At 48.1% G+C, this 17,652-nt stretch overlaps 1 protein-coding gene across 1 annotated transcript in view; it reads right to left on the bottom strand.

Annotated features, from left to right (window-relative positions):
- Positions 1-17,652, bottom strand: part of ttn.1 (titin, tandem duplicate 1) — a gene marked incomplete at its 5' end in the record, with an annotated part of 155,244 nt that overhangs the window by 7,929 nt on the left and 129,663 nt on the right. Inside the window, 31 exons of the mRNA XM_084545177.1 lie at positions 60-665; positions 756-1,061; positions 1,152-1,727; positions 1,827-2,126; positions 2,457-2,759; positions 2,836-3,420; positions 3,504-3,806; positions 3,896-4,198; positions 4,285-4,584; positions 4,732-5,019; positions 5,115-5,708; positions 5,806-6,087; positions 6,176-6,478; positions 6,572-6,877; positions 6,990-7,289; positions 7,381-7,671; positions 7,820-8,125; positions 8,249-8,551; positions 8,663-10,729; positions 10,822-11,121; positions 11,209-11,493; positions 11,877-12,170; positions 12,281-14,044; positions 14,135-14,440; positions 14,520-14,822; positions 14,913-15,218; positions 15,374-15,661; positions 15,742-16,038; positions 16,127-16,429; positions 16,515-17,102; positions 17,341-17,637. Of these exons, the coding sequence (XP_084401303.1) occupies positions 60-665; positions 756-1,061; positions 1,152-1,727; positions 1,827-2,126; positions 2,457-2,759; positions 2,836-3,420; positions 3,504-3,806; positions 3,896-4,198; positions 4,285-4,584; positions 4,732-5,019; positions 5,115-5,708; positions 5,806-6,087; positions 6,176-6,478; positions 6,572-6,877; positions 6,990-7,289; positions 7,381-7,671; positions 7,820-8,125; positions 8,249-8,551; positions 8,663-10,729; positions 10,822-11,121; positions 11,209-11,493; positions 11,877-12,170; positions 12,281-14,044; positions 14,135-14,440; positions 14,520-14,822; positions 14,913-15,218; positions 15,374-15,661; positions 15,742-16,038; positions 16,127-16,429; positions 16,515-17,102; positions 17,341-17,637 (13,953 nt within the window). The remainder of the gene's footprint in view (positions 1-59; positions 666-755; positions 1,062-1,151; positions 1,728-1,826; positions 2,127-2,456; positions 2,760-2,835; positions 3,421-3,503; positions 3,807-3,895; positions 4,199-4,284; positions 4,585-4,731; positions 5,020-5,114; positions 5,709-5,805; positions 6,088-6,175; positions 6,479-6,571; positions 6,878-6,989; positions 7,290-7,380; positions 7,672-7,819; positions 8,126-8,248; positions 8,552-8,662; positions 10,730-10,821; positions 11,122-11,208; positions 11,494-11,876; positions 12,171-12,280; positions 14,045-14,134; positions 14,441-14,519; positions 14,823-14,912; positions 15,219-15,373; positions 15,662-15,741; positions 16,039-16,126; positions 16,430-16,514; positions 17,103-17,340; positions 17,638-17,652) is intronic.

Here is a 17,652-nt window from a genome sequence, read left to right as displayed (position 1 = left end):
AATCATTTTAGTAAGATGTCACATTTTATTTGAATTGAAAATGTTTTTTGGGAGCTTACTTTCAACATCCAGAGAAACTGTGGCACAGATGGAGCCTCCTTGGTTTGTGGCTCTGATCTGGTAAACGGTGGAGTCTTCCTCATCAGTCTCTGTGATGACCAGCTGGTGGTAACCTCCCTTAAACTCCTGGATCTTAATCTTCTTTCCATCAGAATGAATTTCCTTTCCTCGTCTGAACCATTTGATCACAGGCTTGGGTTGTCCTGTGATCTTGCAGACCAGGGTGGCGTTGCTCTTATACTTGACGCTCATGTTCCTCAACTCCTCCTTGAAGGCAGGAGCACGGATCTCCATGGCGTTGGCTGTGACGATGGGAGCGGTCTCCTCGCTGTAGTCACTTTGTCCTCCGAGGTTCTCACACTTTACACGGAAGATGTACTCAACGCCCTCAGTCATGCGCTTGACGGAGAACACTGTCTGCTTGATCTCGTCTGTGGTCACCGGAGTCCATTCGGTCCATTCCTTCTTGTCTTTTTTGTTCTTCTTCTCAAGGCAATAGCTCTTGATCTTGGATCCACCATCGCTGAGCGGAGGCTTCCAGGAAACCACACAGGAGTCCTTGGTAATTCCAGAAACAACTGGTGACAGAGGTGGTGATGGTTTCTCTGTGGACGGAAATATAGAAAACCATTGTCAGTACTTCACAGTGCACTCGGGTATCTCTTTACATATAAAATGATGATTCTAAAACATACCCAGCTGGCTCTTGATGAGGATGGGGGAAGTGAGCTCAAGGGGTTCACTGCTGCCATAGCGATTCTGGGCATAGACACGGAAGAAGTACCCAGCGCTGTCGATGAGGCTGGGGACACGACAAGATGTTCCATTGATGGACGATGAGACCAGTTCCCACTCTGTGCCCTCTTTATCTTCACGCTTCTCCACGATGTAGTTGGTGATCATGCATCCTCCGTCATCCTTGGGAGGTTTCCAGCTGATGATCACAGAGTTTTTGAGGAGGGCATCCAGGACAATGGGACCCTGAGGCATGTCGGGTTTGTCTGGGAGAAGACACAAAAAAGATTATATGATTTACAAATCTGATAATATCTCCATTAAAAATGCACTACAGGTTGTTCACATGACCGTACCATAGATCTCTACAGTGAAGGCCGTGTCAGCCCTGCCGAAGTGGTTGTGCAGTCTGATCCTGTATTTGCCTCCATGGACTCTGCGCTTCACGTTCTTGATGACCAGGTGAGTGTAGTGCTCAGTGGTTTCGATGCTAATGTCCTCTGTGTTCTCCAGTGTCTTTGCTTCTTGCAGCCACATGATCTTTGGTTCAGGACGGCCGATGTAAACGGCATGAATGCGCAGAGTGGTTCCTAGGCCAGCGTAGTAGGTGTTCTTCAGCGGGTAGTCAGGGTGGAAGGATGGAGCAGCCTCCAACACGAGGACTCCTGTGGTCTCAGCTTCTCCAGCATCGTTGATAGCCTTGCAGGTGTATTCTCCCTCATCCTCCTGCTGGTCTGTCATGATCGACAGCGAATGGTTGCGGCCATCAGAGCTCATCTCGTACTTGCGAGACTCGATGATCTCTTTGCCTGCGTGATACCACTTAATGTCGGGAACAGGTCTGCCAATAATTTGGCATTTCATGACGGCAGGCTGGCCAAGCTTGGTAGTTACTTCATCCATTTCCTTCCTCAGGCTTGGTTTAGTTTCAACTGCAAGTACAAATAGAAGATGATACATTTATTAAACACACAATAGGTTGAATACATTCCACCAGTAACATCTCACCCACTATGTTTCAGTGAACTCACCAGTCAGTTTGGTCTTGATGCAGGTAGCAGTCCTACGAGGTCTGCTCATTCCTGTCTCATTCTCAGCAAACACTCTGAACTCGTATTCGGTGGCCTCGGCCAGTCCAGGCATGGTGAACTCCATTTGCTTCAGTCTCTGTTTGTTGCATTTCTTCCAGGTGCTTTCGATGGACTTCCTGTACTCCACCCAGTAGCCCAGCACCTCCTTTCCACCGTCACACTCTGGAGCTTGCCAGCGAATGGCGATAAAGTTATTAGTCACATTCACTGTGTCGATCTCACCTGGTTGGCTTGGCTTGTCTGGAAGGACAGAAACAAAAGACAAGTTAGTTTAACTGTTGTTAAGGTTTTACATGTGTTGTCCTCAGATAAACTTATATCTGCTATTAGGACACTGATAACCCACAGGTGGGGATAGTGACTTTTCTGTCCATGATTTCCATTGAGATCATTTGCAAAATGTCAGTGCACCAGAAAATTGCAATAAAACACTAGTGAGCTATCAGTGTAAGTCCTGATTCTGCTGCACATGTTTCAGACCACTAGCATCTGAGGTTATGTTAGAAAAAATACCATCAGAAGAAATTGTTATTTATCAGAAATGACACTTTAATAAGAGAAGAGACTCACCGAACGGATCTTTGCATGTGACTGGGTCAGAAACAGGACCAGGCTCGCTCTGGCCGATGTCGTTGACAGCAACAATGCGGAACTGGTAGTCTTTTTCAGGGGTGAGTCCATGTAGCGTGAACATCGTAGACGTGATCTTGGTCTCATGGCGGGACCAGGTTTCAGCGGACACCTCCTTGTACTCGATGAAGTAGCCGGTGATTGCAGAACCTCCGTCGTCCTTTGGTCTGGACCAGGCCAGAGCCACTGAGCTCTTGGTGACGTCCATGATTTCTGGTGGTGTACTTGATGGCTCAGGGGGACCTGGTTAGGAAAACAGTTCATTACTAATTGATCGAATACTGTTCAAAGACACTGAGACTAAAAAATGGACACTTACAGAGAGGGGTTTTGGGTACAAGTGGCTGCTCGGACTTCAGAGATGTGCTGATACCGAAGGAGTTTTCAGCCGTGACCTTGAAGTGATACTCTGTTCCCTCCTTCAGGCCTTTAACAACAAGCTGAGTTTCAGTCACTCTAGAATCCACGGTGTACCAGGCGTTTCTAGTCACTTCACGTCTTTCCACGATGTAACCGAGAATCTCTGAGCCGCCGTCATCAGACGGTGCCTTCCAGGACACCTTGACAGAGTTGGCCTGGATCTCTTCAAAGACCAATGGTCCCTCTGGAGAGCTTGGACGGCCAATGACCTTCACCTTGATTTGGGCTTTCTTCTTGCCGACCTTATTCTCCAACAGGAGGCTGTAGACACCAGAGTCACTCCTCTCTGCTCCCTTGATTACCAGTTCAGTCTTATCTTCAGTGGAGGCAATCATGGCCTTGTTGGAGACCTCGCCACCATCCTTTGACCACTTGCAGGTTGGGTGAGGTTTACCCTTGATGGGCAAAGAGAGTCTAACCACTCCTCCATGGCGGACCACATACTTGTCTTTGTATTTCAGCTCCAGGTCATAGTCAGGAGATTCTGAAGAAAAGCGATGGTTATAAAGGTCAGATTTACCCTTTTCAACATATTTTTACACATTATTTTAGTTCACGTGTCCTTACCCAGCATCTCAGTCACAGTGACGGTTCCAGGGACCTCAGCAGGTTCCCCAGAGCCACCAGCATTGCAGGCCATCACACGGAATTTGAACTCCTCTCCTTGTGGCATGTTGGTCAGCGTGTACTCGCAGATCAGAGATGGTGTGGTGTTGCACTTGATCCAGGCGGCTGTGCCCACCTTCTGCATCTCTATCAGGTAACCATCCACCCGAGCATCTCCCTCGTCGTCAGGAGGACTCCAAGCCAGTGACACGGTTGACTTGGTAGTGTCTGTGATTCTTGGGTTCTGAGGACAGCCCGGTGGATCTGAATGTGGAAGAAAAGGATGTCAGTGATTTTATATCCTGATACTTGTTTGACTTTTCATGTAACAAAGGTTTCAATAAAACTTTTACCAATGGGATCTGTCGCCACTGCTGGTTTGGATGGCAGACTAGGTTTGCTCAGACCTCGGGCGTTGATAGCAGTGATTCTGTGTTCGTACTCCAGGCCCTCGATCAGCTCGGTTGACCTGTATCTGGTCATGGTGATGGGGTTCTTGTTGGCACGCACCCATCTGTCAGACCTGACCTCCTTGCGCTCAATGATGTATCCAGAAACCTCAAGACCACCATCTTCATCTGGTGGGTTCCAGGCAACGGTCATGCCGTCACGAGAAACATCGAAGATGGTGGGACGACCAGGAGGTCCAGGCACATCTGTGGAGGAGGCAAAACATTTAACTGCTGTTCTGTTGTTGATATGATTCTGTCACAGTGTTTGTCTCCTCAAACAGAAATCTTACTGTTCAAGCTCCTGCACGTTACAATCTCAGACTGCAGGAAATCTCCGGTGCCATAGCGATTGATGGCTGCTGCACGGAAGACATACTCGTCTCCCTCGTTTAGGTTCTCAAACTTAAACATTGGCCGACTGACAGAGTCGCTGACAGGCACCCAGCCTGGTCTGTGGGCATCCCGCTGCTCCACCACATAGCCACTGATGGGAGCTCCACCATCCCTGACCGGAGGATCCCAGCTACAGGTGACGGTGGTGGCATCGATCTCATCAAACCTGACGGGTCCTTTCGGTTCATCGGGTTTAGCTGGAGCAAAGCAAATTAACAGATAGTTACTTTCAACTTACTAAAAGGAAATAACAGACCTGGTATAGATGACACTGTCGATTAAACAAATATCAAAAAAGAAAATAGGAAAATAATGAAAATAGAAAATGAAGGACGGGTTCTTACAGAGTATGATGACCTTGATGTTTTCAGTAATGACACCAACAGCATTTTTCACCTCCAGGGTGTAGTTACCGGTGTCATCGATGGTGGTGTCAGACACGGTGAGTTTAGAGAACTTGCCAGTGCTCTTGATCTTCACACGGTCAGTGACTTTCATCTTGTTGTCGCCAAAGTACCAAGAGCAGACAGGAGGAGGCCTTCCAACGATGGGAAGGTCCAGCTCCAGAGTCTTGCCAGCCAGGACGTTGACAACCTTCTGAGGAATACTGGAGAAGTCCACCACAGGCATCACTGGAGGGAAATGCAGAGAAATCATGTGACATCACAGTTTCAACTGAACTCTAAAAATATAAAAATTTCATGTTAAACTTCACTGTATCTACTACCTCTCTGTTCCTGGACAGTTATGGCTGCAACAAGCTCTTTGGGCTCGCTAGCTCCTCTGCTGTTGATGGCTCTGATTCTGAACAAATACTGCTCGTTCTCATTCAGTTTCTCGATGGTGTGCTCGAAGTCTGTGAGCTTCAGTGTGGCCACTTTCATCCACTTGTCTGTGCCAAACTTGCAGGCTTCGATGACGTAGCCCGTCAATCTGCTGCCACCATCATGCTCAGGCTTTTCCCAGCCCAGGCTGACGGTGCTCTTGGTCACGTCGATAACCTCCAGCTTGTGTGGTGGCAAAGGCACCTCACAAACCAGGATGACGTCTGGAGTCTCACAGGGTTCACCGACACCGTAGATGTTCTCAGGAAGGACCCGGAAGTAATAGAGCATGCCCTCCATCAGGCCATCAATCTTGTAGGATGTTTTACTGCATTTGGACGTGACGGTCTTGTAGGCTCTCATGGAGGCCTCACGCCTCTCGATGATGTAGTTGTTGACTGGAGCACCGCCGTCCACTGTCGGGGCTTCCCAAGAGATGGTGGCAGAGTCTTTGGTCAGCTCCTTGATTTTGATTGGACCAGTTGGTCCAGGAGTATCTGAGAACAAAACCCCACTTATTGTCAGAATACACAATGCACGGAAGCTAATGTATCACAAATGAAATTAAAGTCTCATGCAACTTCTTCAACGTACCGTAGACCTTGACTAGAATGTTGACTTCCTGTTTCCCGGCAGTGTTCTCAGCCACCACCGTGTACTTTCCAGCATCATAGCGGTGGACCTTGTCAATGATGAGGGTGGTGGACTTGTTGGTGACCTCGATGAAGCCTCTGTTGTGGAGGTCGACACCAGGCTTGCTCCAGGTGATGGCAGGTGCGGGACGGCCAGTGACGTTGGCGTAGAGTCGGAGGGAGCCACCGGCACGTAGGCAGATTGTCTTCTTCAGGTCGTCATGGAGCTCAAAGTCAGGAGTTTCTGTGTGAAAGGACAGGATCAGGTGGTTGCAGATAAGACTTAAAAATAATTTTAATTGGAAGAAGAAGAAATCCGGTTGTTTACTCACCAATTCTCTCGACTGGCTCAGTCTCGGCACATGGTTCACTGAAGTCTCCGGTACCGTTGATGTTGATGCCGGCCACTCTGAAGCAGTACTTCTTTCCTGCAGACAGTCCTGTCACCACATACTCTGTAGCACGCAGAGTCTTTTCGTGGACCTTCTTCCATTCCTCTGCTCCAGCTTCCTGCATCTCCAGAATGTAGCCGATCACATCAGCTCCTCCGTCCTCCACGGGCCGAGACCAGGCCAGGCTGATGCTGTCGGCGTGAGTGTCCGTGATACGAGGGATAGAAGGAGGAGCAGGAGTGCCTAAGAGGAGACGATAACACAAATTCATTTTGAGATCGGCCCTCAGAAGTTTATGAGTGTGGTACTTTCAGGTATTAGACCAACCAGACTTACATGTGGGCACTCTGCAGACGACATACAGAGAAACCTCGCTGGGCTCGCTCTCCCCGGCCTTGTTGATGGCGGTCACTCTGAACTGGTAGATGTTTCCTTCGGTCAAACCAGACACCTTCAGTGTGGTGTCCAGGTGAGAGCCGTCCCTGTTCACTTTCACCCAGCGAGCGCTCTTTCTCTCACGTCTCTCCACCAGATAATGAATCAAGGGGCTGCCGCCGTCGCTCTCCGACTTCATCCACTCGATGGTGGCAAAGTCCTTTCCTGACACCAGGATCTCTGGAGCACCAGGAGGAGTTGGCACAGCTGGAAATGAGAAGGTCAGTGATTAACATCTCAGTCGTTGTTTCATCTAATTTTATTTGGATCATTCTTTGAAAACAGAAGAGCAGGAACAGTTTGAGACTGTTGGACTTACTGAAGGTGTTTCTGGCAACCATGGGGTCTGACTGGAGATGGACTCCAGCTCCGTACTTGTTGACACCCCGGACTCTGAACAGGTACTCTGTGTTCTTGAACAGCCCAGTGATGTTGCAGGTGAGTTCCTTGCACTCGGCCTGCATAACCACCCAGTTCAGTCTGTTGGTGTCGCGCCTCTCCACAATGTAGTGACTGATGTCGTCGCCGCCATCCTCTAAAGGAGGCTTCCAGCTCAGGGTACATGACTCCTCTGTTATCTTGCTGATCTCGATGCTGCCTTGACAAACTCCAGGTGTGTCTGGAAAAAAAGGAGATGTTCTCAGGTTAAGTTGATTTGACAAATTAACACCTCAGAAAGAATATATGTTATTAAATGAAAAGCCACTTACCGAGCACTTTGACGTTGACTTCTGCGGTCTTGGTTCCACTCACATTCCTGACGGTGAGGATGTATTTTCCCGTGTCGTCTCTGTCACAGAATTTTATGATGGCCATGGCCCTGGTGGAGGTGTACTGCAGATGATATTTTTCACACAACTCCAGATCTTTAGTGCCCTTGGACCAGGACGCCTTGGGGTCAGGCCTGCCTCCCACCGCAGCATCCAGAACCAAGTCTGAACCGGCTCTGACCATCACAGTTTCAGACAGGAGTTTGCTGTCCAGCTGGGCCTTTGGTGGCTCTGTTTGTTGGACACAAAGTAAGATAAGATACGGTAATCCTTTAATTTATCCCACAGTGGTTATGAAACTTTGTCCTGGTCATGGCACAGGTCACAAACATCAGACAAGTCTCATGCTGTATTGGTGCTATCGTGTCATAAGTCTTACCAAAGTCAGTCTTGCACTGGACAGACCCGGTGGACTCTGACGGAGTGCTGAAGACCTGGTTGGCATTCTTGGCGATGACTCTGAACTCGTAGGGTTCTCCTTCTCCCAGGGCGGTCACAGTGAAGAAATTGTCTGTCACGTTGGTGTAGTTACACTTGAGCCAGCGGCCCTCGCCGGTCAACGTGTACGGTTTCCGTTCAATGATATAGCCAACGATGGGACTTCCACCATCATTCAGCGGAGCCGACCATTTGAGGGAGACGGTAGTTCTTGTGACATTTGTGACTTCAGGCTTACTTGGTGGGTCTAAATACCAGATCAGAAATGTTCAAATATCAGATGTTTGTTCAGTGAATTTCTTTCTTTCTTTTTTTTTTATTTTATTTTATTTTTAATTTTTTAAAAAAAAAAGGATAATTGTGAACTCACCAACTGGGTTTTGAGCCACTGCTCCCTTGGAGGCCTCACTGGCTTTGCTCAACCCAGCACTGTTCATAGCGTAAACTCTGAACTGATATTCCAAGCCCTCGACCAGACCTTCCACCTTGTAGTAGCACTCAAAGCAGGGGATCTTGTTCTCTCTCACCCACAGGATGTTGTTCCTCTCTTTCTTCTCAATCCAATAACCTGTCACTTTGCTTCCACCATCATGGTAGGGCTCCTCCCATTTCAGGGTCATGGTGTTGGCAGTGACATTAAAGACTGAAGGCCTGGTTGGTGGGCCTGGAGGAGCTGTAATTAACGATTTCATTTTGCTGTCAACACATATTTTTACTGACATCATAAAAGCACTTATTATTATCACCATAAATAATACGTGTATACTTTACAGAAACTACTTACTGAAAGGATGCTCTGCGACGATAGTTTCAGACTCAGTGGGCTTGCTGACTCCAAACCTGTTCTCGGCAGATACCCTGAAAGTGTACTGCATGTATTTGGTCAGGTGACTGACGTGGAGAGAGGTTCTCTTCACGCTGGAGTTGATCAGCTGCCAGGCCGTGGAACCAGACTCACGCTTCTCCACGATGTAGTTGGTGATGCCGGTACCACCGTCATCCTCTGGTGGCTCCCAAGTGACGATGCAGGACTCGGAGGTAATGGAGGAAATTTCGATGGTTCCACTTGGAGGACTGGGTCTGCCTGTGACATTAACTTCAACAGTGAAGGTTCTGGTTCCTGTCACATTCTCCAGAGTCAGGTAGTATTTACCACCATCTCCTCTCATGGCGTCCTTGACCGAGATGCTGGTTCTGTCTTTGGTTACTTTGATGGAAACTCTGTCGGAGCTCTTCAGCCTCATCTCCTCCAGTTTCCAGGTGACCTTAGGAGCAGGTCTACCACTGATGGGAACGTCAATGGTGAAAGTGCTGCCAGATCTGCATGTGATAAGCTGGTTTGCAATCTCACTGAGGTCAGCTGCAGGTTCAATGTGAGGCTCTTTGACCAGCACAGGAGCCAGAGTTTCTTTCGGCTTGCTGTAGCCAGATTCGTTCTTGGCCTTTACACGGAAGTCATATTCATCGCCCTTGTTGAGCTTTTCAATAACGTATGTGAGACTCTTGGTGTTGCCAACCACTACCCACTTGTCTGTACCCTTCGGCTTGGCCTCAATGACATAACACTGGATGCGACTACCGCCATCGTGCTCTGGTTTCAGCCAGCCCAGTGACACAGAGTTGTCTGTGGTGTCCAGGATGTCCAGTCTCTTTGGAGATGCTGGCTCTGCGGTGGCAGTAACAGGCTCAGTGATCTCGAAGGCCTCTCCCACACCATGCTGGTTCTCTGCAGACACCCTGAAGAAGTATGGCACTCCCTCCAGGAGGTCCTGGATCTTCAGGATATTTTTTGTGCACTTGCCACCAGACTGCTGCCATGTGCGTCGGCTGGCCTCACGTCTCTCAACTATGTAGTGATGGATTCGTGCTCCGCCATCGTGAAGAGGAGGCTCCCAGGTAAGAGTGACTGTGCCTCTGGACACCTCTTGGAAGGTAACAGCCTGTGGAGGTCCAGGAGTGTCCATCACCTTTAAGACAAATGAAATGGCCTTGCTGCCGCTGGAGTTCTCCAGGTTAACGGTGTATTTGCCTGTGTCATTTCTGGAACAGTTTTCTATACTCAGAGAGCTGTAGCCTTCAACAGTTGAGATATCTGACATGACACTCAGCTCTCCTTCCTCCTTCACCCAGGTGGCAGTGGGAACAGGCTTTCCTCTGAAGTGGACGCCCAAGCAGACTGAACCTCCAGCCTTGATGATGTGTGTCTGCTTGAATGTGGCGTCAATGTCTACCTGTGGTGGTGTTAGCTTGTCTATAGCCTGAGCTGGCTCTAGAATCTCCTTGTCCTCTCCTCTACCCACGTGATTGACAGCTGCAACACGGAACTTGTACTCAGCTCCAGTCTGAAGACCCGTCACCACATAGTTAGTTTCTGCCACAAGCTCCTCATTCACTCTCTTCCATTCAGCATCCTCTCCCTTCACCATTTCAATAATGTAGCCAAGGATCTCCATGCCGCCGTCGTCCACAGGCTTGGTCCATTCCAAGCTGATGGAGGTGTTGGTGGAGTCTGAGACGCAAATCACAGATGGAGCGCAAGGAATATCCTTTGGCTCGGCAGCTTTGATGGGCATAGAGACGTTGCTAGGAGCTCCAACACCAGCGTCATTGACGGCCATGACACGGAACTCATACTCCATGTCCTCCGTCAGGTGGAGCACCTTGTGTGCACATTCGATGATGGGTTTTTTGGTAATGACCTTGTAGAAGCGGACAGTCTTCTTTTCTCGTTTCTCCAGGATGTAGTACTGGATGGGATTTCCTCCATCAGATGTCGGTGGAGTCCAGGACAGGGTGATGCTCTCTCCTGTCACCTCGGTGGCATCAGGAGTGCCTGGAGCATCAGGAGTTGCTGAAGGAAACGATGATGATAGATGAGTGCAAATAATTACATTTTACAATGAATTACATTTTATAGAGTTCATTATAGAGTCCTCCACTTACTATACTGCATCTGTGCAATGATGGGGGTGGATTCCAAAGGTCGACCAACTCCAAATTTGTTAACAGCAGAGACCCTGAACTGATACTCGTTGGTCTTGATGAGCTTGGTTGCGTTGAAAGTGCATTCTGTACACTCATCAGACACCAAGGCCCAAGAGATCTTCGCTGTCTCACGTTTCTCAACGATGTAATGTGAGATCTCAGAGCAGCCATCGTTCTCTGGCGGGTTCCAAGACAGAGTGCACTTGCCTTCAGAAATGTCAGTGAAGGTGATGGGTCCTACGGGCTCTCCAGGTGTATCTGCATCACAAAGGTGTCTTAGATTGAAATCAAAACAGAAATGAACAAAGACAGTGATCTAAACAGCTACACTGCAGAATAAAGTACCTTGGACTTGGACAAGGATGTTCTCCTTCCTGCTTCCAGATCCATTGGTAGCCTCCACAGTGTAGAGGCCACGGTGTGTACGGTCAGCATCCCTGACGAAGAGAGTGCTGGACCCAGCCACGGTGATGATGTCCATCATCTTTTTGGTAACCTCCACACCATCTCTGTACCAGACAACTTTGGGAACTGGCCGTCCAGTGATGGTCACCTTTAGCCGGATGTTGTCTCCTGCCTTGACGGTCAAACCCTCGAAATACTCTGGGCCAAACTCAATGTTTGGAGTAGCTGATTTTGAGATAAAGGGCATTAGATTAGAATGTGCAGTTTTACTGGTTAACTACAAAGACGTAATATGAGAGGTTACTAAAGGGCAACAATTGCTACTGTATTTCTTCAGCTAAATAAACTAATTTCTTCAAATGTCCTTCCTCTAGCACTGGAATCAAACCACTGTCCATGGAAATGCTAGAAGGCTTTTAATTTGAAATGCTTACAGGAAGTGTTGTAGCACAATACAGTGACTTTATCAGGGTAAACAAAGAGAATGAAAATCAAATTCTTAACTAAAACTAACTTTCACAAAAAGGAATAAAGCCATTCCATCAATAGCCAGGTCACTATTGGCATTTAATATTACCACCTTTCCAGCTCCTGCTGCCTTTACTCACCGTTCTCACTTCTGACAGCAATCAAGCCAGAGGAGTTGGACGGAGGACTGACGACACCGATGGCATTTCTGGCAATCACTCTGAACTCGTAGCGCTCGTTTGTTGCCAGGCCGGGGACGGTGTACTGACAGTCGTGTACGTCTGTCAAGTTGGCCTTGAACCAACGGCCGTGTCCTTGACGTTTCTCAACGTTGTAGGCAGCAATCTTGCTTCCGCCATCACGTTTAGGTGCATCCCATTTCAGTGTCACAGAATCACTCGTCACATCAATGTAGTCAGGCTGGCCCGGAGGATCTGAAAGACACGGTACGGACTTTAACTTCTTTTAACGCCAACATGTGCTGATTCTTACATATCATGTAACAAGGGAATAAAGTAAAATGATGGTCTCAATCAACACTCACCAACAGGACTGACAGCCATGGTCGGCTTGCTCTCATCACTCATTCGACTGAAGCCAGCATCGTTTTGGGCGTAGACTCTGAAGGAGTACTCCAGGCCTTCAATGAGCTCTAGGACCCTGTAGTCAGTTTCTTTGATCAGGATGGTGTTGACCTTCTGCCACATGATGCTGTTCTTTTCTTTCTTCTCCACGTGGAAGCCCTGGATGGGGGTACCACCGTCATAGATTGGCTTCTCCCACTGGATGGTCATGCCGTCGTTGGTAACGTTGTACACAACAGGCTTGCCCGGTGGACCTGGAGGCCTGAACTGGTGCTTGGCAATAACCATCTGTGAGATCAGCGGCTCGCTAACGCCATACCGGTTCTCAGCACACACTCTGAACTGGTACTGGACACCCTTGATCAGGTTAGGGACCTTGAACTGAGTACCCTGTACACTGGAGCAGGCCATCTTCCAGTCAGACTTGGAGGTGTCACGCTTCTCCACACTGTAGCAGGTAATGTCTCCACCGCCATCGTCGTTGGGTTCATCCCAGGAGATCATGATGCTCTCAGCTCTTATTTCATCCAGTCGGATGGGTCCCACAGGCTTTGATGGTGGTCCAAGCGTGATGACATGGATGTGGAAGGATCTTCTGTTGACCTTATTGTCAAGGGTCAGGGTGTATTTACCCTCATTCTCCTTCTTCACGTTCTTAATCATTAGAGTGGCTTTGTTTTCCGTCTTCTTGAAGCGTATTTGGTCACTTTCCTTCAGAGGCAGGTTGTCCTTCAGCCACAGAACAGCAGGTCTGGGTTTGCCTTTGTATGGCAACTCAATGTGCACATTATGACCCAGGCGAACGCTGAGGCTGCCACCTGGGTACTCTGCAAGGCTTGCCTCAGGTGTGATAATGTAATCAATAACCTTAATAGGTCCAGTCTCAACAAAGTCGCCCTGTCCCTTCTCATTCCTGGCGGCAACTCTGAAGAACACTTCTGAGTGCTCCTTGAGTTTCTTGACTTCAAACTCACACTGTCTGCTGGTTCCACCCAGAGACCATTCCTCGTCCTTGAGCTTCTTCTCAATGACGTAGTCAGAGATGATGCTGCCACCATCATAATCAGGCTTCAGCCACTGCAGAGTGACAGAGGACTTGGATGAATCCTTCATAGACACTTCCTTGACTGGTCCTGGAGTCTCTGTAGCCTTCACAGGCTCAAGTGTTTCACATGGATCACCAATTCCATTTTCGTTCTCTGCTAAGACGCGGAAAAAGAAGGACGTCTTCTCTGACAGGTCTTCGATAGTATATGTTGTATCTGTGCATTTGTTTGTGACTGCGGAGAAGGATCTCTTTGACGAGTCTCTCTTCTCAACGATGTAGTTTGTGACCTCAGCACCGCCGTCAAGGAGTGGAGGCTCCCAGCAGAGAGTTACCTTTCCACGGGTCACGTCCTTCAGGACCAGGTTCCTGCACTGTGCTGGAGTATCCTGGACCTTCACGGACAGAGTCAGCGTCTTTGGCTGTCCTACACCATTCTCTATTTTGACTGTATACTTTCCAGTGTCGAGCCTTGTCACCTCACGCATAACAAGGACTGTGGTTGTGTCTGAGTGGTGGAACTCATATGAAGGGTTGCGATCGATGCATTCGTCTCCTTTGCTCCAGGAAGCAGTGGGAGAAGGTCTTCCCTTCAGAGGAACAGAAAGCTCCACATCCTTGCCTGCCTTCACAATGTAGTGAGTTCTCATGGCAACATCTGAGTCGATCTGGGCCTCCTCTGCGGACATCACGAAAAATATTCAAGGTCATACACGTGAGCAATTTGAGAACCAAACAACAACATGTTGAATATGAGGGATTAATTTACCAAGGATATCCTTGGCCTGCACAGGTTCGGTCATCTCGAGAGGCTCTCCACGGCCAGCACAATTCACAGCAGAAACTCTGAAGAAGTAGTTGACATCTGGTTTTAGGTCGTGAACTGTGTACTCTGTTGTCTTGACTTCTCCCTTCGAAGTAACCATGGCCCATTCTTGCTCTCCCTCGACAAGCTTCTCCACCATGTAGCTGATGACTTCGCTGCCTCCATCCCATTCTGGCTTGGACCAGCCCAAGGTGATGGATGTCTTGGTGGAGTCCACCACTTTCAGTTTGCAAGGCTCATCTGGTGGATCTGTAAGTATAATGTGTTCGTTAGGTGAAGTGTACACTTCTCTTTTCTATTTCATATCTGTGCATATTAGACCACTCACCAACTGGGTCAGCAGCCTTGTAGTGGTCTGAGGCATCAGAGAACGGCCCCTCTCCAGCCTTGTTAATTGCACAAACACGATACTGGTACTCGTTTCCTTCTGTCAGGTGGTAGACAGTTTGTTTGATGTCAGCGACTGGATCTTTGTAAACTCTGATCCAGCGCAAGCTCTTCTTGTCTCGTCTCTCCAGGTAGTAGCCTGTCACTGGGCTTCCTCCATCTACACCTGGTTTGTCCCATTCTACCACCATTGTGGTCTTGGTGATGATGTTCACCTCGGGAGTACGAGGCTGCCCGGGGTTCACTATAAATGGACAATGCAAATATAAACAAACAGGGTATTTGCTGCAGACTACTTAAATGACAGGACCAGACTCCACAGCCTAGAACTTACCGAAGGCGTTCTTAGCGATGACTGGCTCTGACTCCAGAGGCTCTCCAACTCCATACTTGTTAACACCCATGACACGGAACACATATTCATTTCCACGCACCAACTTGCCCACAGTGATGTGTGTCTGCTCATAGTTGTCTGAAACGGTTGACCAGACCACTCGGCTGGTTTCACGTCTCTCAACAATGTAGTGGGTCACCTTGGAACCTCCCTGGTCAGACTCAGGTACTGGCTGCCAGCTGAAAATGATCTTGTCTGCTGTGATGGAGTTGAAGTTAATGAGGCCAGGTGGAGGGCCAGGTTTGTCTAAGGGAAGGAAAAAAGAAGACAAGAATGCATGAACATCAAATACAGAAATAGTGTAATGGATAGATGAGATCATTGACGGTTTATCTCAATTCAAACTGATTGAAATTAAAATTAAGAAAATATGGAAGTGTAAATGCATAATTTATAAATACCAAGGATCTCAATCCTGATGGTTGCAGATGCTGATCCCAGAACATTTTTTATCTTGATCTCGTATGAGCCTGTGTCAAAGCGAGTGGCATCCTTGATCAGAACAGCAGAAGAGTCTGTTGTGCTTTCAACAGATACTGTGGAGCTCGCTACCAGCTCCTTGCCATCCTTCAGCCACTCGATAGTCGGCAGAGGCTTGGCAGTGATTCCTACTCTGAGCTTAACTGAAGCTCCAGCCTTGTACTGAACCACATCCAGATACTCTGGGGGAAGATCAATGGCTGGGGCACCTGTTGGGTATGAGACATCAGTATAAGTAATGTACAACTAAAACATAGCAAACAGCAATGGATAAAACCCAGAAACTCACCACAAGCATCTACACAAGTGACCGGGCCAGCGATGAGAGATGGGTTGCTGACAGAACCAACAGCGTTCTTGGCATACACTCTGAACTCATAAGACTCGTCCTGGTTCAGTCCAGATACAGTGAAGCCCATCTCAATGATGTTTGTGAAGTTGGCCTTCACCCATCTGCCACTGGGAGCTTCCCTCCTCTCCATACTGTAGCCAGTGATCTTGCTGCCACCATCGTACGGAGGCCTCTGCCAGGCCAGACTGACCGAGTTCTTGGTGACTTCTGTGATACGGACGTTTGCTGGGGGCTCTGAAACAGTGACAATGTTTAGTCAAACAACATGAAAGAGTTTATTTAGCGCTGCCCTTAAAACTAGAGGGAAAAAAAGAAAACTTACCACAGGCATCAATAGCAAGCACCTCTTCAGAGGTCTTGCTCATCTTTCCAATGCCAGCAGCATTTTCAGCTGCAACCTTGAATTCATAGATGAGGCCGGCGCAGATGTTTGTGACACGCCACTGGTTCCCAGGGATTGCGGTCTTATTGACCTTCTGCCAGAGGATGCTGCTCCTCTCCTTCATCTGGAGATGATACCCAATCACAGGGTTTCCACCATCATTGACAGGCTCATTCCAGCAGATCGTCAGACTCTCTCTGGACACAAATCCAACCCATGGGGTGGACGGAGGTCCAGGGATGGCTGCAATGCAGGATTCATGTTGGTGTTTATTCAGAAAGAATCATCAGTCACAAAACAAACATCTGAATCAAGTGAATTGACTTACTGTATGGAAGCTTTATCATGACTGGTTTGCTGTCAATGTGGTTGCTGAGGCCGTAACGATTCATGGCCTTGATTCTGAACTGATATTCCTCTCCCTTGGTCAGCTTGGTCACCTTGATCGAGCTTCTGGCGATGCTGGTTGACACCTCAGCCCAGCTAGGAGTGCTAGTTTCACGTTTCAGAACAACATAATTGGTAACAGGGCTGCCACCGTCGTACTCTGGAGGAGCCCATTTCAGACATACTGTGGTCTCTCCGACCTCTCCAATCTCAACTGGACCGACAGGAGGTCCAGGTTTGTCCAGCACAACAAAGACGATGAAGATCTTTGTGGTACCTCCTGCGTTTGAGGCGGTCACTTCATATTTTCCAGCGTCACTTGAAATGCTTTCATTTAGAGTAATGATCAAGCTGTCTGGAGTCACTTCTGTCAGTAACCTTTTGGATCCCTTGATGACAACATTGTTCTTAGACATTGTCACCTTTGGCATGGGCCTGCCGGTGAGAGGAATCTCAAAGGTCAGGTCGGATCCTGCCTTCACGTAAACGGTGTTCTTGGGGTAGTTCTTCAGGTCAAACTCTGGAGCCTCTGTTGAAACAAAGACAACAGGAAAGTGATAAGTAAAACCAGGATTATCACTTCTATTCTACAAAATGCAATATTTCTAATCATTATTTCATTATTTTATGTCTCTGTGAAGGTTATCCAAAAAAGCTTAAACAAGGGCATCTGGACATACAACATGCCCTTGTTTCATCTTGTTTTGGAATTTATTAAGCGTCTTATATTAATTAATATAGCAGTAAAGTAAAGCTGGAGATTGTACCATGTATTTCTTTGACAATAACAGGAACAATCATCTCCTTGGGTTCACTGAGTCCTGCGTGGTTCTCGGCCCGGACTCTGAAGAAGTACTCAGCCCCTTCCCTCAGGCTCTTGATGGTGTGAGTCAGGGTCCTCACTGTGGCACATTTCACCCACTTATTCTGTCCCTTCTCCAGGGCATCAATAAGGTAACCAGTGACTCTGCTACCACCATCGTATTCTGGTCTTGTCCAGGCAATTGTAACACAGTCCTTGGTAACATTTGCAACTCCAAGCTTCATGGGTGGACTTGGCACCTCTGTAACACACAGCA

Source organism: Chelon labrosus (assembly GCF_963514085.1).
Source record: "Chelon labrosus genome assembly, chromosome: 5".
Lineage (NCBI taxonomy): Eukaryota > Metazoa > Chordata > Actinopteri > Mugiliformes > Mugilidae > Chelon > Chelon labrosus.
Note: the sequence above shows the minus strand (reverse complement) of the source record. Positions and strands in the feature narration are given on the sequence as shown.